Source organism: Bidens hawaiensis, unplaced genomic scaffold (assembly GCF_021521415.1).
Source record: "Bidens hawaiensis isolate Kalapana, Puna unplaced genomic scaffold, B.hawaiensis_p1.1 tig00006359_1, whole genome shotgun sequence".
Taxonomy (NCBI): Eukaryota; Viridiplantae; Streptophyta; class Magnoliopsida; order Asterales; family Asteraceae; genus Bidens; species Bidens hawaiensis.
The window spans coordinates 595,322-622,810 of NW_027491424.1; the positions used below are offsets into that span (position 1 = coordinate 595,322).

The window sequence follows — 27,489 nt, forward strand, 5'->3', positions numbered from 1 at the left end:
TCCATGAACAAAAAAAGTGAAGGATCACTAAAGGATCATAAGATCAGATGAATCATGAGAAAAACTTGCTAGAATTCGATTAAAAAGAAGAGCATGACTAACAACCATGCTCTAATACCATGTAATCGTTAATGAACGATAAACACGATAAAGAAGAACAAAAGTAGAAAGAGAGAAAATTTTATTATCTCAGAATGAATTATTACAAAAGAAAAACAAAAAAAACCATATATATACACAAATATATACGGCGTATATGTGAAGATATACACTTACATAAAAACCAAAGATTAAATCAATTATCTTACTCTCTTATGTATATTTAATATATATGTTAGTAAATATACAAAAATTTGCCGCTAGAGACAAATAAGTGACAATTTATGACTAGTATTATCATAGTTGTTGATTCATCTTAGCAACACTTGTAATTTGACTAAATGGAAATATCATGTAGTTGCATATTGTGGTTTTACATCGAGTTTCGGATTTCATGGGTCGGGTAGATCGGGTTTTTTCCCAACATAACACTGACCCTAAGCCGGTTCGGTTAAATTGATGATCAAGTTTGTTTCGGGTCAACGTAATTGGTGGTAATTGGGCTATTAGTGGGATGCTAAAATGGTTTATATATTTTATTTGGGCTATTAACCCAGGGCAGTTTTGGGCTTAAAATTGCTTTTACGTTTTAAATAATGGGCCACTAAATGATGTAGAATCTAACTTCAACCTTGAGTTGATCCATTTGTGTTTGAACTGAATCACAAGACACAAAATCATTGGGGAGTTTTCACGAAACAAAAAGTGTAGAGAGAATAACTAAAATGAATGATAGCTTTGTCTAATGTGAAGATAGTATTTGAAGCAAGAGGTTTGGTTTAACCTTTAAACAAACACCTAGAAAAAAAACTCGGTATTTTTTTTACAACTGTGTAATAGGTTTGAATATTTCTTTCATTATTTAACATTTTAACCTAGATTCAAAAGGGGATATCGACACAACTTGTTGCTCGCTTACCCATTATCCAGATGTAGCTTGGTTTGCGTTAATAAAAAAAAAAGGAAATTACCCAGATTATAAGAATTATACCATTTTTATAAAAAAAGTTATTTAGAAATTTATGAATTATTATAGCGGTTTTATTATCCAACCGTGTAAAACATCAGTGTGTAAACTCAAGCACTAAACCCATTTGGGCCACATGTAGTCGCGTAATGAGTAGGTTACGGCCCATTTAGTAAATAAGATTTTTATAAATAAAATAAAATATAGCTTTAAATAGATAATCACGACTCTTACGTGGCAGATTCTGATTGGTTTAAATGATGTGGCAAACATCATAAAGTGAAACTCGTATTGACAAACAAAAACAGGCCGGCGTTAGTTTCCAAGGCAAAATAATATCAAAAAGAAATTTTCACATCCTCCTTTTGATCTCATTCTTCAGGTCAGTTTACAATTCTCGTCACATCGATCGATTTAATAATAATAATAATAATAATAATTGTTTTGTTCATGAATTGTTTAATTTAATATTGATTTGAATAATAATAATATAGATCTGGAGTTTAATTGACTCGTTCGATCCTGTAGACTCGATCGTTGATGATTTTAATTCACTACTTGTTTCGATTTATGTGTATAGTAATAATGATTAGATCGATTGAACGTTTGATGAATTGGTTGAATTTTGCTTGTTATGCTTATTGAATGTGCCAATGATGAACGTTTGATGATCGATTTATGTGTATAGCGATTAGATTGATCTGACATTTGATGCGTATGCAGAATGTGCCAGTTTGGGACTTGTTTGGATTTTTTAACTTGAAAGTTATAATTAGGTTCATGCTAGGTCAAAATTATTGTAACAAATTCAGAAGCATATGATAAGGATATTGGGTTCTTATCTAAAGGCTTCTTAAGAAATTAAGACGGGCTAAAACTTAATTAAGGATGCAAATATTATTTCTTAAGAAATTGAAAGTTTTCAATGGTTATATTGCAGCAATGTGTGTGGAATATAAATACATAAGTATTATTACTACACTTGTACCAATTTATAAGTCTAATTTTTATTTTGGAAGACCAATAGTAATTTTCATATTCATGAATTGATTAAAATCGTTGCTGTTCTTAGTGATTTGGTCCATGCATTAATACTTTTGTTTGAACCAAAATAAACTAAACTTTATCAATATTTATCATCTTAAACATACCTCGTTTGGCACTTGAAACTCATAATTTCAAGTATTTCTTTACGATGAAGTATTGTCTTTTATGTATGCTTAACAGTTTATACCACCATATAGTCCGTGCCCTTTTTGTTAATTCTTTATATTTGACCTTTTTTATGATGAATCTATCAGTTTCTGTATACATTTTTTTGGTACAGAATGGCTTTGAACGGAGCAGCTCCACCAAGAGGAAGTGCAGCAGCAGCTGCAGCCAACTTACGTAGGAGAAGAACGGGTGGAGCAGGTAGTGCAACTGGTGGTACAGCTGGCAACATGCTCCAGTTCTACACTGATGATGCACCTGGATTGAAGATCTCTCCAAATGTTGTTCTTGTGATGAGCATTGGGTTCATTGCTTTTGTTGCTGTACTCCATGTCATGGGTAAGCTTTACTTTGTCCGCAAGGAGTAAGGCGAGTATCATGTTGTCAAAAGTTGAATTCAGTGACTAGTTTTAGTTTGTACTTTTGTTGGTCAGAGATTTTGCTTTGTTTTTCTTCATCTTTTATAAAGACCGGTTTGATTAACAATATGAATGTTGAGGTATCTTTATGATAAAAAATCTGTTGGGTTATGTATTGAATTTTGATTTTTACATTAATAATATGAGAATAGTAATTTTTTTTATACAGAAGCATGTATGTTGTAAAGGTTTCTCATGCATTCAAATAAGTTTTTATAATTTTTATAAAGAAGTCGTAGCGTCAACATTATGCATAAGCTGTGCAATTAGCCATCCCAGCTATGCAATTATTTATAAGCTGTGAAATTAGCCGTCCAATGGTTGGCTTGGTAACTGCATTGTGGTATCGCTCATAGGGCTAGTCAACGTCTTACAAGTCATGCCTACCACCTGATCTTAAAAGTGGTTGCAGATTCTTTCGATTTCATGATCACACTTTGTACTTAGGATTTTATTGAAAAAATAAAACTGGTTTTTGAAGTTTAAACTAGAAAGAACGGAATGCAAATCATGATCGGGATTTTTTTACCTGTATTGGCTCAATGCTTACGACCTTACAGTGGCGATTTCCAAGAACTTTTGTTAGCTGGGGCCAAAAATGAGTTATGTTAAGAGGGCCAAGTTAGAACATATCGGGCATAATGGTTCGATATAATTACATCAATTTGCAGCGAACTCTCTGAATATAACAAGGCTTTGAGTAACAAAATAGACAACCAAATAGACGTGCACAAATCGGGTTCACCTTGAAAACCCGAACCGGTTCGGAACCGGTTATTTTTACACCGGGTAGAAAATGACACCGGTTCCAGTCAGGAACCGGTTCGGTTCCCGACCCGAACCGATGCCCATAAATGCAAACTTTTAGGAACCGGGTAGGGTTGGAACCGGACCGGTTATTACGTAAAAACCGGTTCCACCGGTTTTTTTTGAAATTCAAACAATATAGCCGTTAGAAACCGGTTCCAACGGTTATATAGCCGTTTTTGACCGTTGGAACCAGTTTTATTACTATATTTAGCCATTTTTCATTCTATAAAAATACCAATTTATGAGTGTGTACTTGTTAAACCACTTCGAAAACTATAAAACACATTCCAAAACACAATTAAGCTTAAATCGACAACAAATGGCAACTAATGACGACGTTGTTATGGTGATCGAAACAACAAGATGCCCCGATGTTTGGGTTCATTACGATTTGTGTCTAATGACCGACTCACATGAGATGGCACGTTGCAAATATTGCTCGAAGTTTCTTAAAGCAGGGTCCAACTCGACATTACGAAAACATACGAATAAGTATTGTCGAAAGAAAAGAAGTTTGGATGCTAAAAATGCGGAAGTGGGAGAATCGTCTGGCTCTACAACCCAAAAATAAGTATTCTCGAATTAAAACGACGAACTTTGTTTTTAAGTTTTAGTTGTTATGTTTAGTATCGTTTATGTTTTAATAATGTTTGTAATAGTTATTGTTTAAATAAATAAAATGTTCGTCGGTATTAAAAAAGTAACAAAAAATTAATCATGAGTAACAAAAGTAATTATAATTAAACAAATCAAAACTAAATATTAGTTGAACAAGTTACAAATAATTTTACTAAAACAAATAAAAAACACAAATTACAACTCTTCTTCGTCTTCACCCTCGTATTCGTTATCGGAAGAAACCCCGTCCTCCGCCTCCTCATCATGAATATGACGCTCTATTGGTATTTCGTCTTCAAAGTTCGCCTTATGTTGTACACGATCCACCGCATCCAAATGGTCCTTTAGGCAAATGCAAACCTCTAGAGACTCGGGAGTTAATTTTGTTCTTCGCATAGATAACACCCACCCACTAAGAGAAAAAACCGATTCGGAAGCAACCCTTGGGTCCTCCGTAGCAGGAACGGGGGCAACAAAAACACTCTTCTTAGCCTTCTTGTTAGTTTTTTTGATTGGTGCCATAATAATATTTAGTTGGATGGTTGGGTAACGGAACGGGTTTGCTAAAGGAGTAGTATTTTAGTTTGTTTTTGAGTTTGGTGGTGAAACAAGTGGTGGAAAACAAGTTATATATAGGTTTCGGGCATCAAAAACCGGTTCCAACGGCTATATTACCGTTGGAACCGGTTACAACGGCTCTATTCTCTCTCAAAAACCGGTTCCAACGGCTATATTACCGTTGGAACCGGCTACAACGACTATTTTGTGTCTCAAAAACCGGTTCCAACGGCTATATTACCATTGGAACCGGTTCCAACGGCTAGTTAGACCTGTGTTTGACTTTTCAAAAAAAAAAACCCGCTGGGAACCGGTTTTTTCGGGTAGGAACCGAACCGGTTACAATTAAGAACCGGGTACGATTTTCGGGTACAAAAATACCCAAACCGGGTATTGGGCCAACCGGGTAGGAACTGGAACCGGTTCCGGTTCGGTTCCACCAGTTAGGTTCCGGAACCGGTTTTTTTGTGCACGGCTACAACCAAACCACAATAACGTTATATTAACTGCACTTATGTATGAGGTGTCCAAAGAGTCTATCCTCTTAAGTCATAAGTCTCGAGTAGAAGATGCAAACTGGCACAATTGCAAAAGAATCCTTCAGTAACTAATCACCAACACAATATAAGTTAACTTATAACAAACATAGATCAAATCACCAAAAACAACTGGAACAAATAAAATAAGAGAAATAAACCAATAGCAGGAAATACTATATTGAAATATACAATTTGGGCTTTCTAATGGGTTGCAATTTGAACGCATCATCATCTTTCTTCTCGGGTTAGTGACAATTCTCTAATTAAACATACATTTTGACAACTTGGACCCATTGGACCGTATAGATATAAAACATCACCTAAATTGGCTCATTCATAAATAAACGGGTTGAAAAAAACACGAAGGATGCTACTTAGTGCCAGTGCTTCATGTAACGGGTGTTTGGAATTCCTTATTTTTACATCCTTGTAACTTATTTTTGGGATGGTTCACAAATTATAAGTTACAATATTGTAACTCATCAACTTATTCCCTCACATATAAAACAATCCCAAACACCTTTTTTGAAATAAGTTATAAGTTCACAAATCATGAAAAGGAGGATACTTTATATTTTGTAAAACAAGTTGCAATATCTCAAACAATTCTATACTTTATTTATTTTAAGGGTACTTAGAATACGGCTAGGATTTATTATCGAAAAGTTACACTTATCCTTGTAAAACAAATTGTGGTATCCCAAAGTCTAGGGCTGTTCACGAGCCGAGCCGAACCGAGCGAAGGCTTGTTCGTTGCTTGGCTCGTTTACAACCGAACCGAACCGAACGGCTGAAATTCGAACCGAGCGAAAATCGAAACGAGCCAAAATCGAATCGAGCAAAGGTGAACTTAAACTAGGGATGAACAAAATGGGTACTTGTACCGATTCGGTATCAAGTTTTGAGTTTTCGGTACCAACGGTATCTGTATTTCCTGAATTTTGCCTTTAATACCGGTACTGAACGGAATATTTATTAGTACCGGTACTGAACGGAATATTTAGGCACTGGTACAGGTACCCGCTCATCCCTAACTTAAACTATTATAACTTACCATTTTGATAAGAACGTATTAGATTTTTTAAATGATGATTGTCAATGACGAATCTAACTACCCCATAACATTGTCGACAAAATGTAAATTTAGTGCAATTTTTTTTCTCCATTTTATTTATCATATATCGCTGAGCAAATAAGTGACGGAACTTGAACATTTATATTGGGGGGCTGAAAATCTCCAAAGTAAATATTTAGTTCTTACACATAAAACAACCAATCATCTTACTTATTAAATACATATATTTAAAAAAAAACAAATAACCAGTTCTTACATATCTTTATACAACAAAATGTAGAAGGATATAGTATCACTACACGTATATATGATACACATATTTAAAAGTCAAATAGGCTATAAATATGATTAATAAATAAACATTAAAAATAATTTAAAAGAAAAAAAACAACATTTAAAGAAGGAAATAGAACAAAGAACCTATTGTGAAAAGCAAAAGTACATCAGTTTTCTTGAAAATGACTAAACCACATCCATTTTAATAATAAAATAATAGAATGTTAGATATTTTAATTCAAACCAAAGGATAAACTGCTCATCGTCTTCTTCCCCCATCTTGTGAAGGCACCATTAAAGAGCTTCGTTGGAGAAAAAATTATGAAAAAATTAAGATGATGCTAATTCTAAGCCTGAAAACAGGAGGGGCCACAAACCCTGCTCGCCCTTAAGAAGGTCCGCCCTTGGAGCAAATATTATGATACCCAGGTCTATATGAATTTATGAGAGAAGAAAGAAGATGCATTTGTCATAACATTATTACATTAAGTACAAATGTACACGCGATTTCTATAATGGCCCAATGTAGCATGTTCTTGACCTATCAGACTTGAAGAAATACAAGCAATTTACACTTACAACTAGAAACATATGAAAACTAATTTTCGATCATCGTCTATGTTAGATGCTTGTCGCTTCAGAAAATACCTTCAAATTGGGTGGTATTCAACTCCGAGGGTCATCATGTTATATGACAATGCCTTTTGAATTATACTTCGCAACTCAATGCAATGTGGCGGAATGAGATCATGTAAATCAGACTAATAATAACAAATGAAGTCCGGGAAATCATGACTCAACACCATCATCATCCTGACTGTGCCACTGTAAAGAACACGGACCTATGATCAAGAAAGAAGCATGCAAATTAGTTATGAATCTGAATTTGTAAATACTAATAAAAGACGTGTGTGTGCGTATGTATGTATGTATGTATGTATGTATGTATGTAGTGAGTGTAAGATGCAAACCGGCTCTGTAAGTTCGCCAATCCTCAAAAGAGGTTCCATGAACCGCAACAAGTCTATCAGCAGAGGCTTGAAGTATTTCCATCCTTCATGATCATCTTGACTGAGCAGCTTTGGCATGAAATCTTGGCGAGTAACTAGCTCAAGCCATGTGAAGCTAAAGAACATTGCATCATGTTCAAATAATAAACGATCAATACTAGAAATATTTAACGGTTCTTAGTTTATATTCTCAATTAGATTATTTACAGCAGTTTTTCTCATCAAATATGCACTAGTTTGCTTGATAAATGTACACACATGTATGCAAAAGTGAATCGTTAAATTAGTAAACACTAAACAATATGTACTGCTTTTAACCGCAAGCCTCACGTACCAGAATTCAGGAAGTTTTGCAGGCTGCAGGGAATGGAATGATTGTGCTATGGATGCCAAAACCTGTAGATGCCAAGGAAATTAGTAACATGAAACAGAAAAATAATAATGATTTTTTTAATTATAGAAAAACAAATACCTGCAAATCTGCCCCAACAAAGATGGAGTTCACGCTGTTAATGTGATTAAGAATGTTAGTGAATATTGTCAAGATATTCTTCACTGATTCGTCTATTTTTCAGCGCGGTTGAAATATTCTCAAGAAATTCTTCACTGATTCGTCTATTTTTCACTACCTGGTAATTGGAACAGTCAAATGCCCTTTTCAATTCAAAGGAGAGGCCAATATATATCAACATATATAACATTTTAATGAACACAAAACCATAAAATTAATCAAAACAGTACACAAACACATATTTTGTATGCTTTAGACTTTAGATGAGAAAATCATTGAAATAATCAACCCAAGTAAAACAAACACAAGCAGAAAAAAAATCATAAATGAAGAGTAAAAACAAACAGACCCAATTTCACAAATAATTTCATTTTTTGCTCAACGCCCAAATTGAAATTCCAATATCACAATCCGAAACCCTAAATTAAAAAAACAATCTAAACCCTAACCCTAGAACCACAACCTCATTAATTTCCAATTAATCCACCAACAAAACTACAACAATAAGTAAAAAAAATCCTAATTAACACAAAATCAAAACTTCCCAAATAATCATATACTCATTCCACACAATTTTAGCATATTTTTCAACATTTTACCGGATTTAAATAAAAAGTAAAAACCCTACTTAACACAAAATCAAAACTTCCCAAACAAAACACTCATTCGACACGATTTTAGCATAGATTTCAACATTTAAAAGGATAACTTCATCTTTAAAGTTGACAAGCACAAAAAGTAAATATAATAAAAATTAAAATTAAAAAAAAAACAAAATTCAGATAGATGTATATAACTAACTATATATACATATATACAAAATCAAGCCAATGATAAATCTATATACCTGAGCAAGATCTTGAACCACAGATTCTTGATTTTGTTTGTTCAAGCTCGCAAGCAAGTTCCTAACTTCGGTTGAAATATTTTCAGCAGTCTGATGAGCATCCATGGCTAAAGAAGAGTGGATCGGAGTTAGATCGAAGTTTGAATGACCGATCTGATGAAACTTTAGGGTTTGGAGTTAAGGAGACGGTGAGAAAGGGGATATTATTTTTGCAGTAGTGATAGAAGCAAGAAGTGATGTGATTCAGTGGGGTTTGACGTGTGTTTATATAAGCAAGCGATGATCTAGTGCATGGATTTAGAAACATGTTCCAGATAGTTCAATTTCTCCCCCCTATAGTTGCAAAAGATACTAGTTTGGTCTAAATAGACCGTGTTTTATTGTTTCGGATTAGAGGTAAAAGACTGCGTTTAATACAATGTTTTCGACTATGTGAGCTTGTTGTAAGTAGTATGTTTTTGTAAAGCCGAGGTTCTAGTATACATGATGATAAACATGTTAGATTGGGTAATAATAATATATTTGTGTTGTAGATTCGTGAAAGATTATAGTGTCGTCTAAATTTAAGGTCGGAAATATGAAAATAGAAAGTTGGAGAGAAAATGGTGATAGTTGTGTGAATGTGGTTGACCTCGTCTACTATTATTGAAACTGAATGTAAATCGAAAAGAATAAAATTTGAATTAAGTTGAAGTTGATCAATAGGTGAAACTACATTAGGATGACTCTTTTTTGAATCATGTTCACAAATTGGAGGATGACTCGAATACAACACAATATATCATGATCTAGGCAAATTTTCTCTCTATCTACGAGGATAGAAACATTGCTTTCAAGAAAACTCGCAACTCCAAAGCGTGCGACATACAAATTTACATGTACCGAAAACAAAACACCTTGTGAAAAAAGTGACATAGTAAAAATAGACCCATATGACATCATAGAACACAAATAGCTATAAACCTAACCCACAAAAGTGTCCACCCCTAAAAATCTTTAACCTTAACTCTACATCTCCATGAGCTTCTGTGATGGACTATGTCCACAGAGAGGTGCAACTCTAGCAAATCTCGTCTAGTCTAATATGTTCTTCCCAAGTCAATTTGGGTCTACCATTACTCCTTATCCCTCTTCATTGAAGGGCATCCTGCTTCCACTGCTCTAACCGGCATCTTTATCTGCCTTCTCTTTACATGTCCAAACCATCTCAACCTACGTTCCATTATCTTTTCTAAGATACTATATATCTACTCCTAGTCTTTCCCTAGAAACCTCATTTCTTATCCGTTCAACCCTTTGTGTCCATAAGAGAGGTACAACTCTAGCAAATCCTGTCTAATATGTTCTTCCCAAGTAAATTTAGGTCTACCACTACTCTTTATCCCTCTACATTGAGGGCATCTTGTTCCACTGCTCTAACCGGCACTGTTATCTGTCTTCTCTCTTCTCTTTACATACCCAAACCATGTCAACGTACATTCCATTATCTTTTCTAAGATACTATATATCCACTCCTAGTCTTTCCCTAGAAACCTCATTTTTTATCCGTTCAACCCTTTATGTCCATACATCCATCTCAACATCTTCATATGTGATACCTCCATCTTATGCCTTGTACTTTCTTGATTGACTCGAATCATGTTCAAAAATTGGTTTTCATAACGAATTTTTTTATTTCTAGAACTTGAATTAACCCAGAACATTAAATTTACTCTGCTTAACTCGATTTGAATAATATATTTTCTCAAAAATAGAATGTATTATAAATAAGATATTCCTTTTAGTTAAGCTTTAAATAAACAAAATTTATTTGGCTTTTTTTCAAATAACTAAAATTTTTTTATTGTTAACCTTTCATCTCTCGTGAGGCTTGAACCTCAACCTTTGTTGAGTAACACATTTTTATAAACATCACATCATAAGGGGTGGGGCATGTATTTTACTACTTTAAAGTATTATTAACTGAATTAGCAATTTAAATTTCAAATTTGAACTCATTTAAGTTTTTGAATTAAACTAAATTTTAACTATTTGAACAACAAAGGAAAATTATATATGTTTATATTAACATTAATAGCAAAAAAATTTCTAGGGAGGGTGTAAATGTTAGGATAAATGTTAATATGTTCAACATTATGAGTATCATTCTTGTCATCTTTTTTGAATACTTACATATTTTATTAAAAGTATTAAATAAGTCAAAACATAATTTATTGTTTATGGTTGTACTTTTTTAATAGCAAAACACGCATTCTTTTACTATATCGTCTTGTTCATATTAAAAGTCTATCTAAAAAAACACATTGCCTTTTAGCAGTGGGCTACAACCTAAGTCGTGTTCACGAATAAATTTAAATAAATACTGTTCATCATTTATAATTTTTAAAAGTGATTGTGAATGGGGGAGAGAAAAAGATAATAATAAAGGTATAAAAAGTTTTATTTAATTGAAAATAAGAGAAAAAATACAGTGATTTTAGTGTAATTATAGAGATAGAGTATCTCCTACGAATGCTCTAAATGAAGTTTCTAGAGAATGCGTTGCATGCCATGTATCCTGATTCCTGAGGCGGTAGAGTGAAATTGTTTCATTAAAGGCACTGTACAAATTCACAAAATCCTAATGTGTAGTTAAAACACACAATGCGCCTTTATTCACACCTAGCTTAATATGACATGTTTTTTTAATATAGCAATAGTATACTTAAATTATATATACAAATCTATAATTTATTTTTTTTAATAAATAACTAAACTTTATTAATATTTTATATTTTTAAATCTTTTTACTTCTTACATGATACAAATGAATGTTGTTGTATAAAAGGTTAATACACTAACTTGTTTATATATATATATATATGCTAAATGATACAAATGCATAATGCGTGTAACCTACACAAGCGTTAGACTCTATACATGAACGACATTTTTTAATATTATTCTGTAATTTCATGAGAAATGAATAAACATTACATTTAAAATATTTTCTTTTATTAATCTTAAACTTTTGTAATAATGAAAAGATAAATATTTTTTTTTGTGTTCTTGTAATATATAAATATGATATGATATGATACGATATCATATCATATCATATCAAGTAATGTAATATAATTTATGATAACATAACATAATACAATATCATCTAATATAACCAGAGGCGGATCCAAAAATTTTTGCTACGGTGGGCACAAAATGAATCGTGTAAAAAAATGGGCCGGTCAAATAGAACATGGCGACCAACCATGTCCAGCGTGAAATAAACTTTCAGTGCGCATGAGAGAATTGATCTTTTACACATTACCATTTAAAAGTTAAAATGTATATTATCTTACTACTCTAATAAATAACTACTACTATATGCCACTTGTCACACTCTCATCCATTCTCATATTTTTAACCCATTTTCTTAAATATGGATACTACATGGGTCATTACCACCCACTTTATTTGTTATTCAGACATCCTATCATTTATCCAATCAAACCCTAGATACCAAATTTCTCCCAAACTTTCATCACGTATGCTTTCCATCGGCCCTCTCCATGGCCTCCACCACCACCCCAAGTGCCGGCAACAAAATAGACCCTCTCCACGGCCACCACCGCCACCACTACTATCGCCCCCTTCCCTATATCTACTATACATATACATATACGACGCAGCGGTGGACCTCAAAACCCCTAAATCTCTTTCTCTCATCTTCACCAGGTATTATTATTATTATTATTATTAACTCTTTTGAATGAATTTTGATATTAGATTGATTGAAGGTTTAAGTTTAATATGTTCAATTTGAGATATGTGTATTAATTAGCTCTTTACAGATAATGTATATTATTATTATTATTATTCATCTGAACTTCAAATTAATAATAATATGTTCAAAGATTTTGAGTTAAAGTTGGTTACTCTTTTTGAGAATATTGCCTTGAATTGTAAGCACGCGAGTAACTTCATTTCCTATAATTTTAATGTAATATGTGAGTCTATTAATGATAAATGATAATTTTGTTACGTATTCTATTTCACTTAATTATATGTTATATTTTAATTCGCTACCCGTAAATTATACGGGTCTCAAACTAGTATATTATATAAAGTAAAAATAATAAAATTAATAATCTAGATAATTTTTACAATAGTTAAATAAACTCATAAAAGAAAGTAAATAAAAAGTAGATGTCAGTAATTATATTGTTTCGAAACAATTAAAAAATGCATGTATGTCTTAATAAAAAATTCAAAACCATAATTAATATAATAAATTAATAATAATTAGACAAGAAATGCTACTTTACAAGTTTACAGTTTATATTGCTTTATATAGTAGGAGACTTTACTTTTTTTATGTAATTACAAAAATAACCCCCATTACTCATCATCTTTCTCTTGGAGTCATGTCTCCATTTTTAATTTCTGCAAACCAGAGAAAAACAGACACATCACTTACCCAGATTCCTCTTTTACTTGGCTTGCTGGAGGGTTTCTGCCCATGATTGGTGGTAACCGACGGTGGGCGCCAGCTAATTATTACATATTCCTATACTAATGCGTACAGGTAAACATAACACTCTGGTAGATGGATGGTGAGCATTGGGCACCATCCACCCTCCCGAAACCGTAAATCCGTCCCTGAATATAACATAAGATAAGTTAAGAAAAGATATCATAACATAACATAGAATTTAATTTTATATAAGGAGAAAGGAAATAAAAAATAATACACAATAGCAACAAATTTTAGTTTTCTTATATTATAATTATATATCATTTTACATAAATTCAAAAATTATTAATTTATTATACCTTTTAAAAGGAAATGATCGCGTAGGCTAGCGACATGTTAAATATTCGAATGGTCGTTTTAAAAATAAAAATTATTTTATTCATTAATAGTTAAAGAAAATGCATATATACAAAAAAAGGTGTCATATATTAAAATTTTAGTAACAATCTAGTTTGCTACTTTTTCTCTCATTTAAGGGATATTGGGTTTTAATAAACCTAAATTTGACTCGTTAGCCGATATTAATCCCAACTTAAAAAATTCCTACTTGTAGTTCCAACTTAAAAACAAATTTTCAAGACTGAATCTTTTTTAACTAGGGTCTAACCTAGTTAGTTTTTTGATGCTTTGGATGCTAACATGGCACAAACATTTGTAATCTGATGAGATGGCTGCCTATACGGCACTTTCATCATAATCTCACCACCATCCGCCACCGCCGCCATAAATTTCACGACGACCACCACACACTACCATCAGTCACCCTCAAAACTAACAACCTTTTTTGGTATTTTTCTTCATTGTTTTCGAACAAAACCTTAATTATGCATAAATAGGGTTTCCAGGAACCTGTAAATATGAATCTCATTGAAAACCCCCAAATTCGAATCTTGTCGAAAAAATGATTTTGGTCGGAACCCTAGAATAACTTGTGGGATCTACCATATCTCCCCAAATCGACTTTAAGACTTATCAAGTGCCCTTAACATAGCCCTGATTTTGAACAATAAGGACAAAAGGTCGAGTTACATACCTTCACCGGAGTTCCTGATTGTCGTGCCAAAATCGCAAAATATGACCACCAACACTGCATTTCTGACACCTTCAAACGTCACACACCCCTACCATTCGCGTATGCAGCCCCACGTTGGCACTAATGAGTCACTAAACCTCCTCACAACTACACCACCTCGCTAACTTGTTGCTATCTAGCATGATGGGACATACGATACTTAGTGGTGGTAGCTAACGACATTTTTAGATTAGGATTAAGGGTTAACATGGCGATATTTGGCGGTGTTGGAGATGGTAGTGATAGTGGAAGTGAAGTGTATGTGGGAGTGTGGTGGAGGTAAGGTGGTGACGAGAGTGCTACATAATCAACCACCTCATCAAATAAAAAATGTGTCATGTCAACGTCCATGCCACTAAATAACTAACCCGGTTAGAAAATGCTCAGCGGAGGAAAATAGTTTGCAAGTTGGGACTCTCAGAGGGGGAATTTCTTATGTGAGGATTAATATTGGCCAACAAGTCAAAGTTAAGATTAATAACATCTAATATCCCCATATTTAAAGGGTTTATATATTTTTTCATGCCTCATTTTCATATATTAAGCCACTAAATTATAAACGAGTGTAGTTAAATTTTTGTTCATGTGTGTTTTATCCTATGACCGTCACTAATAGAGGATGTTTTTGTGGGTACTTTTTATGTGGTATATGACACTTGAGCCACAAAAAATTTTCTCTATCCTCTATCATCTCTTTCTCCTATCTGCTCCCTTTCACCTCAGAAACCTATTCTTCAAGCATCTCTAATTAATGGCGCCGACGTCACACAGTTGGGATTTACAAACCACTTCCCCTATTAGTTCATGAGCAAGAACTACAACATACACTTGAGAATAGACCCCCATTCACACTTGATATACATTAAACAAAGGGAAAGCAGGTGATGAGGTGTCGTATTGAAACAAGGACGAAAATAACCACCAAAGGAGAAATAACAGTTTTTGTAAGTTGATTCAAAAATCTAATGTCGCATTCTAAGTTGGTTATTTGAAACAAGAATGGTGTGTTGCATTGGTGATGTTCTTAGTACATTCTTCCACATAATCTCACTCTACCCTATTTCCTCCACATCACACCCTCTCTCACCCACCTTACCCTATCTCCTTAAAAGCACCTTATTTGTGATGCTCTAAAAGCTTTTAGAGTGGTTGATAGCCATGTATTATGTACATATATTAGCATGTTAATTGTATAGTTTTAATTGTTTATTGCATGAACTTCGATACTTATACGTGTTTATCTTGTTACAGGTCTCAGGTGATTAATGCAGTTAATTTGGGCTTGCATAAGCGCAAAAATGAAGACTAGGGATGACCAACACGCAAAACGAGGCAGAATGAAGACAGTCCGTCGTGATACGTGATGGACTATTTTTATTAAAATGTTGACTTTTAGACCATCGTGATACGTGATGGACTTGGACTGGGTTGAGCTCGATACGCGATGAGACCAATAACTGGAAAATTAGGTTTTCACATTTAATATCATTTTGACGACCCAAAAACATCTATCACATGAGATAGAATTGAGATATGTCACTTTTAGCAGTTTTCAGGGTGAGTTGTTTCATGAAGCCTTCACCCGCTTTCAAAGAGCTTATCTAAAAATGCCCACACCATCAGATCGAGTTATGGGAGTTTGTGAAATGTTTTGTAGATGGGCTGACTTATGAAGACAGAAAGCACCTTAAGGCCTCAACTAAGAGTAAACTGTTACGAAAGAAATCCACCCATAACCGAACCGAACCGAACCCATAAGAAAAACCTGAATTTCTATTTTGATTCACAACCGTCCCAAATGGAAGCATAGTTCTATAAGAGCAAAGGTGAACTTAAACTAGGGATGAGCAAAATGGGTACTTGTAATCACTGGAGGAGAAATAACGGAAATAACCACCAAAATAAAGGGAAAGTAGGTGATGAGGTGTCGTATTACCGAACCAAACCCAAAAGAAAAACCTGAATTTCTATTTTGATTCACAACCGACCCAAATGGAGGCATAATTCTACAAGGGCAAAGGTGAACTTAAACTAGGGATGAACAAAATGGGTACTTGTAACCAACAGAGGAGAAATAATGGAAATAACCACCAAAATAAAGGGAAAGTAGGTGATGAGGTTTCGTATTGAAGCAAGAACGGAAATCACCGGAGGAGAAATAACGGTTTTGTAGGTTGATTTAAAAATCTAATGTAGCATTCTGAGTTGGTTGTTTGAAACAAGAATGTGTGTGTTGCATTGGTGATGTTCTTAGTACATTCTTCCACGAGAATATCACCTTATTATCCCTCATCCACATCACACCCTTTTTCCTTTAAAACACTCCTATTTGTGATGCTCTAAAAGCATGGCGAGTAGTCCATTTTTTTCCTTTTTTTAGATTGTATCCCGCATGCCACTACATCAGTTTTTCCATTTTTGTAACATACGGCCCATCGCACATCCAATATTGTCCGGTTTGCACACGAAAAGTTCACGAATTTGTTTATGATTGCCCTAGTGAAGACTTCCCAGGACGTCGCCCATCCGAGTACTACTTCCATCTGAGCACACTTAACTGTGGAGCTCTTCTCGTCCATTAGCATTAAGCCCAAAACGCGTTGGTGATATAAGAGTCTGGGTATTACTTATGAACCAAGGATCACTCCTGTCCACGACTGATGTGGGATTTTCCTATGATGTTTTAACTTTCTTCCTGTTTTTCTCTAAAAGCTTGACGACGTTCTATTTTTTCTTAGTTTTACTGTGACATTCGTCAATTTCGAAACCCGAAAACCCAACCCATTTAAAATTTCGATGTGCTTCGAAACCTCCTTTAATCAATGAAATGTTGGGTGATTTTGTTTTCATCATGTTATTATTCATTTATAAAAAACTTATATCATTCATACTGTGCAAGTTTGTTTCCAAGTCTAGGTAAATCGAAAATCGTTACATCACATCGTTACCTATGCTACGTTACATAGTTTAAAACGTCTATAAACTCGTATAACCTAACTTGGCATACGAATAGAAAATTATATATATACACACACACACATATATACATATGTTAACTATACATAATATATCATATCACATTTGTATGTTGCATACACTTTAGAACACAATAAAAGTACATGTTGGGTCTTTTTTATTTTAAGATGTAACAAATATGACCTTATATTATATCATATTATATGAAGCAAAATAATAAAAAACGCATGCCCAAACCCTCCAAAACCATTCACCCCATATTATTTCCCTTTTGTTCCCGTTTTTTAAGTTTTAAACTTTCACGGACCCCGACCCTACCCCGGGGGGGGGGGGGGAGACATGAAGGCAAGTAGTGGTACCAGTGTTTAATAAAATATTTTGCAGTGGAAATTTCATTAGAATCGTAATTAGCAAATTTATTCAGAGTTTAAAATACCGTGTTTTACATTTCATAAACTGGGATAAAACCCACATTTATATGTAAAAAGGTTTTATAGGGATAAACCCTATTTTACAATACATGTTTCTTTATTCTTGTGATAAACCACTTATTTAAGTTGGAAGGCCCGCATGCATCATTCTTGTGTCACCTGAAACATGTTTAAAAATATTTGATCAACAGAAAATATTGGTGAGTACATTCATCTATAACTGATACATTTTTACAATTATAGTATTGAGATGTTTTTACATTTGCCACATTACAAATTACCGATATGTATTTTTCACTCGACCATATCTGTGACTGTGGTCATATTACTTATTGACTAACACTAATCCAATAAGTAACGTGTAATAAGGTAAGTCTTGTATACAAAACCTAACATACCAGTAGTAACCATCCCGTAAGTCTACAAAGTCTTAATCACTGTAATGTAACTGAAAATCAATGAAAATGTTGGAAACTGGTTGTCTCACACAAATGTGAGTTATACAAAAACTAGAATGTCTCACCTTGAAGGTTTACTGTTTATAAGCTTCATGGTAATTAAGCACATAGTTTAAGACAAAATAGTATATACTAGTATTAACCGATATTCGTAACGATAATCACAAGATTAGAAACTTTATACGATAACACAAAGTCTCACCTTTTTCATGTAGATATTGGAATTCGTACATCAAAGTTTCTTTCGATCGGATTTGGGTATCGTTGCGGAGATTTGGTATTATACCGATACCTTATAAGAGAAAACGTAAGAAAAAGTGCGATAAAAATGTGTGAGGAATGCATGCCTTGATCAGCCCCTTTTATAGCTGATTTTGAAGTTGGTCGCACATCCCGACAGCGTCAAAGGAAGGTCATCGCGTAGCATGATGGCCTTATAGGCTTGCTGGTTCAGCCCTAGATATGCTACGTGGCCTGACATGTGGCATGCAACGTGCCACGACTGCGTAGCCAGCACGTCGCGTATCGAGGTTGGTCAACTGAGAACCCGTCTCGTAGCGCGATGACCACAAAAATTTTATGGGTAATTACGAGGCTTCGCGTATCGCAACGAGCTTCGTATTTATTCATCGTGTAGCGCGGTCACCAAAAGTACTAAAGTGACTCTCAAGCGGCTCGCGGTGATGAGAGAGTGCAAAGTGCGCCAACAAAGCGCCATATTGCGCCCATTGCACTTCGCCAACGGGTGTGCTTGTGTGCGTTGGATGCTCTACACCCTCGCTAAGACCACTAAATGTGTCTTTCCAAACAAGAATATAATCTTGTGAGTCTCCCTCCTTGTAAGTATCTCACAAGTTTGTTATTATAGAAATGTGTGAAAAGCCATTTTCCTAATTCATCAATATGGGACAAACCCACTTTCCATAGTTCACATCTTTCGATTGTTATATAAACCCCAATAGCCACCTTATATAAACTCTTCTAAGTCTTTAGTAGCCCCTTTGCTCATTTTTCTTCTCATTCTTTCAATTTTCTAGATTAAAATGGTTACTCAATCATTAAACTATCATTTTTATGATCCTACCAAATCTATGCACCATGGTGTAGAGGGTGGAGGAGACCAAGAGCGTAAAGAAGATGATTTTTTATGGTCACACCATGATATGTTCTTACATCTTTCTAGTTTCTAATTTTTATTGTTGATTCTTGGATCGTGAAGATTTGTTTAATAAGATGGTAAACATGTACTGACAACACACAATGAGTGGCACAATTGTTCATCATCAAAAATCATTCCAAAACACCATGAACTTAGGTTCTAATGGCGTTTCTGTTCTGGAAAGAAGTTTGGTCATCAAAGTTTGGACAATAACTTAGTCATAACGAACTGGAATGATGAAAAGCTAAATCCTATGATGAACTTCATTAAGTAAATCGGTGGTTTCAGCCTATCTCGGTTCCTAATTTGGGAAAAGTTTCTAAAAGAAAGATGTTCATAACATACTAATTTAGTAGACTAGAGATTTTTATAATTTTCATAAATTTATTTATATTTTTTAAGTGTTATTCAAATCAATAACAGATCTGTCCAAAACTGGTTAAAATCCTTTTGTTGTTTTCAAAACTTAGATATGGTATATTGTTTACTTAATATTATTGGGACTATTCTCTTCATCAAACTTCATTTGATTGAATGGTTTCGTCATCCAAACCCATTTCTCTTGAGTTTTAGAGTTCACACTTAATTGTTGGGTTTTTAACTCGTTTAAGCTTCTTAATTCATGTAATTTCTATTTCTACAAGTATTCTAAGTTTGTTTTTATACTTGGGAGATGTTGGAACTGAGCTTGATCTTATATCAAGTCTCGAGCTGACTTTAATCAAACACTCGTTTAACTCTTTTATTTGGTGTTTACTTAATCGAGTCCGTGCATTGCATCGAACCGAACCCCTCGTGTTCACTCAATAAAGGTTGAGTGAAACCAACCACTAAAACACCAAGACCCGATAGTCTTGATAGTCTTTATATTCTCTTTCTGTTTCTTTTGTTTCATACAAATGTATGCATACTTATCAAGTTTAACCTAAAAACCCTAAAATCATTAATTTAAGTTATTTATTATTATTTATTGTTTATTTATCATTTTATCTGAAAATCACTAACTATAGAATATTTTATTCTCGAACCCGCACGTTAAACCTAACGCCCTGAATTGTTTTGTTAAAGACCGATTTACCTTCACTCGTTTCTTTTCCAAGTGAGTACTTAACTCCCTTTTACACTTTTATACTTTTGGGGGTAGCATGTGGAATCGTATACAAACCGAATTTATTTTAAATACTTCAAACCCATTGTGTATGCCTCATTGTGATTACATGCTTACGTGTTTGTTGCTTTATGGTTTGGGCTCATCCTCATTAAGTGCGATCATATGCCCCATGTTATGGCGGCGTTGTGCCAAATATAAAAGGGTCTCATTTATTTTATCCGAAAAATTTGGTAAATACCAATTAGAACATATTGCCAAGTGTTTATATTTCATATTCAATAATTGTGGTGATGTTCTATTTACACATACGGATTGTGACTTTGGCCTCATGATATATATATATATATATATATATATATATATATATATATATATATATATATATATATATATACTGGTGTATTGTTCATCAAAATTCTTGTTAATAAAATATATTTCTATACATGCTACATGTTTGATTGTTGAATATGAAGATTGAAGACTTATCATTTAGATCGGACCTTTAGGGTTTTATACCAATCAAATCAAATGTTATCTTGTTATTATTTTATTTGAGTTATTGTATTTTGTTATTGAACAAGTTATACATGAGTTTGAATGAATGAAAACAAGTTTTTTAATTATTGTCACTTAATAGTGTCTTTTGCTTAAGAACAATCATAGTCACGCTTCGACATGTTCCGTCGCTTTGGTCAGGGTGTGACATTTACCCCTTTTAATGTATTTTTATCATAAATTATTTTTTATTTAAATTAAGCTCAAACAATATTTAAAACTAAAATAACATCAAAATAAAACAAAAATAAAATATTATTAATAAATTAATAATTTAACAATAAAATAAATTAGTAAGTTAACTGTCATCCCCAACATTGTGCCAATTGTCGCTTTTGGTTTAGAATCATCTCCAACACCGAGCCAGAATACGTGAAGTGATCGAGTAAGATGAAATTCAAGTATTTAGTTTGTTGTTTTTGCATCAAGTCTACCCAAAACTTTTGTTCTTCTTGCATAAGACAGATTTTCTTCTCTCGAATGCGGGTTCTTTGTTCGGGTTTGGCTTCATTGAACGTGTTGAACGTGTTAAACTTGTCAATCTATTTAGAAGCTCGTCTCTGTCCGACGAGGATGTGACAGATCTTTTGTCCTTCATAAGTGGTTTTTTGGGCTCAACCAAAACATGTGAATTTGTATCATCTTCAGGATTGGGGCTGGGAAATTAGGCTTTTGAAGACGTCGTGTAGCCCCCCATTTCATTTGTACTTGAGGTTTTTATGGGTTGTGAATTGGCTCCCATTGGAAGAATAGCGACCCATAACGGATGATCACGAAAAACTTCCCGCGCCAACATGTGTGAGAACCCTTTTTTAAAAAACCTATTTGTAGTCTTTGGTTGCTTTCATTATCACATTTTCCTCGTTGTCGTCACTGGCTTGGTCTATAGTGTATCGTTGATATAATGATAAATATATATATTTCTCTTGTATATTTTATATAATATTTAATTAGTTTTTGTTCGTTTTTATTTACGCTTTGTATGCTACTAACATATTTGTGTTTTGTAGGTTCCGAAAGTTGATCGTAGTTTAAAAGGGTGAAAACCGAGTCAAAATAAGCCTAAATGAGAAGCCGGAACGCATCAGGAAATGAACCAGAAGGAGAACCGGACGGAACGGCCCCCCATATGGAGCACACCTCACCGCGCAGCCAGCTCCTCTCTTCTCGTTGCGTGGGGCGGCCAGCCTATTTTTCCCGAAAGTTTTTGATTTTGGTCAGGTTTTGGGCCCAGTTCACTATAAATACACCCTTAACCTGAAAAATACCCTACGAACCAGAGCCGATTTGGATTTTCTTGGTGCTTAGAATTGCAATATTTAGCGGTTTTGAAGGCAAGAAATCACCCGGTGAAGCGCTACTTGATCAAGAACAATGACTACGGGTTTTATCGTCTTTAATCTTTTGTTTTTATTATTTTCACCATGATTTCTTTGATTATTGTTTTGTTCGATTTTAAGATGCTAGGCTAAACATTATAGACTGTCTATGCTTATAATGAAACTTTGATAATGTTGTATTTTATTTGGGATTTGCTTTTCGTTATGGTTTTGTGAATCAGTAAACTGTTTGATTTTATTTGATTGATGTATATGTGTGCTTGGTTTTGACTGATGAGTTTTATTATTCCAAATTATCCTTGGTTACTGTTTCATATAATAGGATTTTGTTAGGTCATCTACTGTATGCTTTTGATTAGTTTATGGTTGATTTGAAATGAAACCATATGAATAATATTGTTAGTCAAAATAAAAGTGTGATGCTAACCTACAAAGATGTAAGGTGATAGGTTATTGTTAGATCTTTGTTGATTAAGATTGCTAGATTTAGTTCTTCGTAAGGAGTCCGTCTAGGTTTGATTAATTAACATTGTTTAGCTAGTCAATTAAGTTTAAATTACCTTTGATTTTCGCGTTGTAATTTAGGATTTCGTTATAAAGGTACTCGTTCATAATTAATTAAATAACCATAAGGGAGTTTAATATATGAACTGGTGTGTCTTCAAACTTATTAGAAACTCATAGGTGTCTTCTTGAGAAGTGTCAGGGCACCTGTTTAGGTTTTCTTTTAAGTGTCTATTTTATTATCCTAGTTTTGTAACAAGTATTTTCCAATTAATTGATAACTGCAACTGACGGGGATTCTAGACTAGGTGGCTTTCTTTATCATCTGAATCAATAAAATTAATGTGTCTTGTGTTTTGTTAATTAGTTAATTCAATATTAATTAATTTAAACCCCCCTTTAATAAGTATAAAATAAATAGTCGTGTCGGCCAGTTGAGTCTAATTAGTTAACTTACGTAATTAAAAGAGTCTCGTAGGTTCGATATCCGGACTTACTTACCTATACTAGGGTCGATCGGTTCACTTGTCGATCAGTAGTTTAGTCGAGTTTTAAGAGTCTAGAACTATTAATTAGTGTCTAGATTAGCGTAGTTTAGTTAATAATTATTTGACAACTTCCAGCACATCAATCATTGAAGGTAAAAACCATTATACTTCTTCAAATTTAAACTAAGATCCCTCCATTTTAAGTAGCATTGATCGAGAGTTCATTCGTTGCTCCCGAGCTCCTCTTGAACTTAAGCGGTAACCTTACTATATTAAAAAAAAGACAAAAAAAAAATGTGTTAAAATAAAAATGTATAGTATAGGAAGAGTAGGAAGAGCTTAAAAATGAGAGTTAGGAAACTATGAGAGCCTATTTAGGGAAATATGTAGCCTAAATCCTTGATCATAGGAAACTATTTGTTATTTTAAAAACTATTAATCTCAAACACTAGATCATAGATCCAATGGTCTAGATTTATTCTTACAATTCGTATAAAACTATCTATTTTTATTTTAACCCACCCCTATATATATATATAAACATGTTAGATAAAAAAACAAACGGTAAAACATATACCATTTTCCGAAACCCATCACGATTTCGCTCGTTGCGTAAGATCGGGTCTTCCTAATTGTGAATCCACGCCTTCGATAAAGACACCTCTTCTACATCGGTCTACCTTTTACTTTTTTTTACTCCCTCTTTCTCGTGTATTCTTGTTAACGTCAATAGGTATCTCCTCCTCATCTTCTAAACAGTTCTTGATTTTTACAGTTCCGTCTAATGTATCATTGCTTGAATCGGACACCTCAGGGGATGATTGACAAAAAGTAATGAACTGAAAGAATTGTTGGGTGATTGGGGATGTTGACCTTGTAGTAGTTACTGAAAGTTTCTCAACAAATATTGTTCAAATTGGTTATACAATGATGATATATGGGTCGTTTTCAAATTGTGGAAGGTATCCGGGTGTCTAATGGGTTTATTTATTGTGGCGGTACCATCCTGTGCTCATCCCTATCGATGATGATTCCCTTTTTTTTAATCAACAACAATAAAATTAAAAAAAAAAAAAGAAAAGAAAGCTTGAATCTTGATAGACGTTTGTTAGATGAAGACAAAGGTTCAATGTGAATGGTCTAATCCGTCATTATTCAAATAAAGAATCACTACACTTAAATTGTACTTCCATGTAGCAATGTTTTATGACTTTTCGGTGTTCAAGATCCGCATTTTGAATGATGGATCCTACGTGTTTCATACTAGTTTCTCTATTTGAAATGTCGCAACATAGATTCAACTCACTAGACAACATTGACATTGACAGAGACATTTTATTTTCTCCTAAATTCAATTTGTGGAGATTATATTGAAATGGTCAAATTTGTATTTTGTTTTACCTTTCTTATTGAATAAATACTTTCTCCTTAAAATTAAACGTCACCTAATTAACAAGCCACGTAAGGTCCACTAATTGTTGGGCTTCGGTCACTCACCACAAAACTGATTTAACCGAAGAGCTTTTTGTTGGTTTTTTGGGGACTTGAACCCTTACCTTTAGTTTTAAGAGGCTTTACCTTTGTCAGTAAGCCACCAACCGAAGGCGTAGAAATCTCTCATGGTTTTTGGAGGTGTAGGTCTTTGATGAAAGCAATTATGGTGATTCTACCATCTCAAATGGTGGAACTGGTTGATGAGGCGGCTATCTAGGAGGTTCCGCCATCTGAGATGGTGGATTTGAGTTGAGAGACCGTGGTAAGCTTGGGTGAGATCCGCTTTGCTTTATTTACCAAGTAGGTTCGGTTTGTCAAGTCCTGACATCTCTATATGTTCCGACATCTTAGACCACGGAATAACCAAAAACCATGCAACCTTCATTTGCTATAAATCATGAAGAATTTCCAATCTCCATCAAAAATTAAAAAGTCTCCATTTATTTAACAGGAAAGTTATTATTTTAAGTTGACAATAAACATTATTTTAGTAGTGACTTTGACTTTTGAGGCCTAATATCATCACAAAATCCAGGTTTAATTCCGGCAATCGTTGAAAGCATCCTTAAAACTCTTTTTTTAGCAAGTGGGCATCGCACTTATTTATATATAATCTACTTTAACATCGTCATTAGTTAAATATATGTAACTCATATTCATATATTTTATTTTATGAATGTGTTAGGTATTGTAGCAACTATTACAACGAATCATCGGATCCACCGGAGCATTGTGATTGGTGCAAAGCCGAGGATGTTAAAAGCTCCAAACATGTAGGTTCCTCCAAGAAACCTGCAGGTGTTAGCGCTCAGTCCGAATATTCTGGTGAAAAGATCAAGCTACAAAACCGTGAAGAGGGATCGGAGAAGAGGAGGTCGCCAACCGGAGCTCCGTCTCCTAGGAATAGTACTCGAAGGTACAAGCTTCTTAAAGATGTCATGTGCTAGAGGTATTCAATGAATATTAATGTTTGTCTATGTAAATTAACTATATATTTCAATAATAAAATAAAATCAATGGTGTGCAAAATATGAGGTTGGTTTTCCTTGTATTCTACTTTTGTGTAGTCACAATTTTAAAGCAATTTATTTTCTGGATAATAATCTATTACACATGCTAAGTGATCATTTCATGACCGGATTACGGTCCAATTTTCATTAAGGTGAGACTTAATTGCTAAAATATATGAATGGTCAATAGTTTTTTAATAAACTTTTATTACGAGTTGAATCTTGCGTCATAATCTATAAACGGTGTACAATGTACAATATATATAAAAGATGTTTCGAGTAAAGTAAATGTTGACAATACTTCCAAATGGTAGGGTGGTAGCCCAAGAAGATTTTTATTAAAATAAGACTGTACGAGATAATTTATGTTGTTTTACTCCATTTGTTTGTATACATTGTGTATAATGTTCAATATTGTTCAAACATGTTTATTTGATACGGTCTATTTTCTAAAACTGTGTTGGTGTGTTTTGATTATATATATATGATTTTTAGTTCTAACAAAAACTCAAAAGAGTATGAAAATTGTTATTTGATTTTTATAACATGTTTGACAAATTCTGCAAAACGAGTAATGATACACTGTCACACCATAACCAACTGCGGAGCATGCTGGGGCGCGACAATATTGTATCATAGCTCAGAAGACACTAAAATGATTACACGTGTCAATATTTAAATTATTCATTCATATATCAAGTTTCAAAAGCACAAACATTTTCTCAAAAGAAATACCGTTACAAATAAATATTCAAAACTTAAATATTTTATAATAAATGTGTTCTTCATTCATCATAGTAACCTAAGGTGTCATCTAAACTTCAATACTTGATTCCTCCAATAAAGCTACATGCGTCATGTGTGAAAATATACAGTGACGAAGCTTGGACATATACGTCGAGGGGGCCGGCCTCAGTATGTATAAAAAAATTTATAAACTAGAGGGGGCGGGATCAAAATGTATAAAAAATTTTGGTCGAAAACGGGTAAATTCACACTATGTATAAAAATTTTCGGCCAAAAAAGGATAAATTTACAATACTGAGCGAAAAAAACAGAGCGGTTGGGCTAAAATTTTGGTCGGAAACGAGAAATTTACACTATGTATAAAAAGTTTTGGCCGAAAAAGGATAAATTTACACTACTGAGCGAAAAAAACGGAGGGGTTGAGCTAAAACTTCGGCCGAAAACGGGTAAATTCACATTATGTATAAAAATTTTCGGCCGAAAAATAAAAAATTTACACTACTGAGCGAAAAAAACGGAGGAGTTGGGCTAAAATTTCGGTCGGAAATGAGAAATTTACACTATGAATAAAAAGTTTTTGCCGAAAAAGGATAAATTTACATTACTGAGCGAATAACGGAGGGGGCCGGACTCAAAATTTTGGTCGAAACGGGTAAATTTGCACTATGTATAAAAATTTTCGGCCGAAAA

The 27,489-nt window shown here is 33.8% G+C and overlaps 1 protein-coding gene, 1 long non-coding RNA gene and 1 pseudogene across 2 annotated transcripts; 2 read left to right on the top strand and 1 right to left on the bottom strand.

Moving 5' to 3' along the window:
* Nucleotides 1-2,394: 2,394 nt before the first annotated feature.
* Nucleotides 2,395-2,817, top strand: LOC143632010 (protein transport protein Sec61 subunit beta pseudogene; annotated as a pseudogene).
* Nucleotides 2,818-7,136: 4,319 nt separating this feature from the next.
* LOC143632011 (uncharacterized) lies at nucleotides 7,137-7,987 on the bottom strand. Its single transcript, XR_013153472.1, has 3 exons — nucleotides 7,918-7,987; nucleotides 7,545-7,698; nucleotides 7,137-7,415 (listed from the first exon to the last, which is right to left on the bottom strand). It is a non-coding gene; the product is annotated as an uncharacterized LOC143632011 (long non-coding RNA).
* Nucleotides 7,988-14,734: 6,747 nt separating this feature from the next.
* On the top strand, nucleotides 14,735-25,989 carry LOC143632065 (uncharacterized). Its single transcript, XM_077100656.1, has 2 exons — nucleotides 14,735-14,805; nucleotides 25,728-25,989. Exons 1-2 carry the CDS (start codon nucleotides 14,735-14,737, stop codon nucleotides 25,987-25,989), a joined length of 333 nt encoding a protein of 110 aa, XP_076956771.1.
* The last annotated feature ends 1,500 nt before the right edge of the window (nucleotides 25,990-27,489 follow it).

What these genes read in the sequence shown, in the direction of transcription:
- LOC143632065 (XM_077100656.1), top strand. Translation starts at nt 14,735, where the DNA reads ATGGCGATATTTGGCGGTGTTGGAGATGGTAGTGATAGTGGAAGTGAA. An exon ending in TATGTGGGAGTGTGGTGGAG is followed by an intron (nt 14,806 to 25,727) that starts GTAAGGTGGTGA and finishes TGAATGTGTTAG; the next exon opens with GTATTGTAGCAACTATTACA.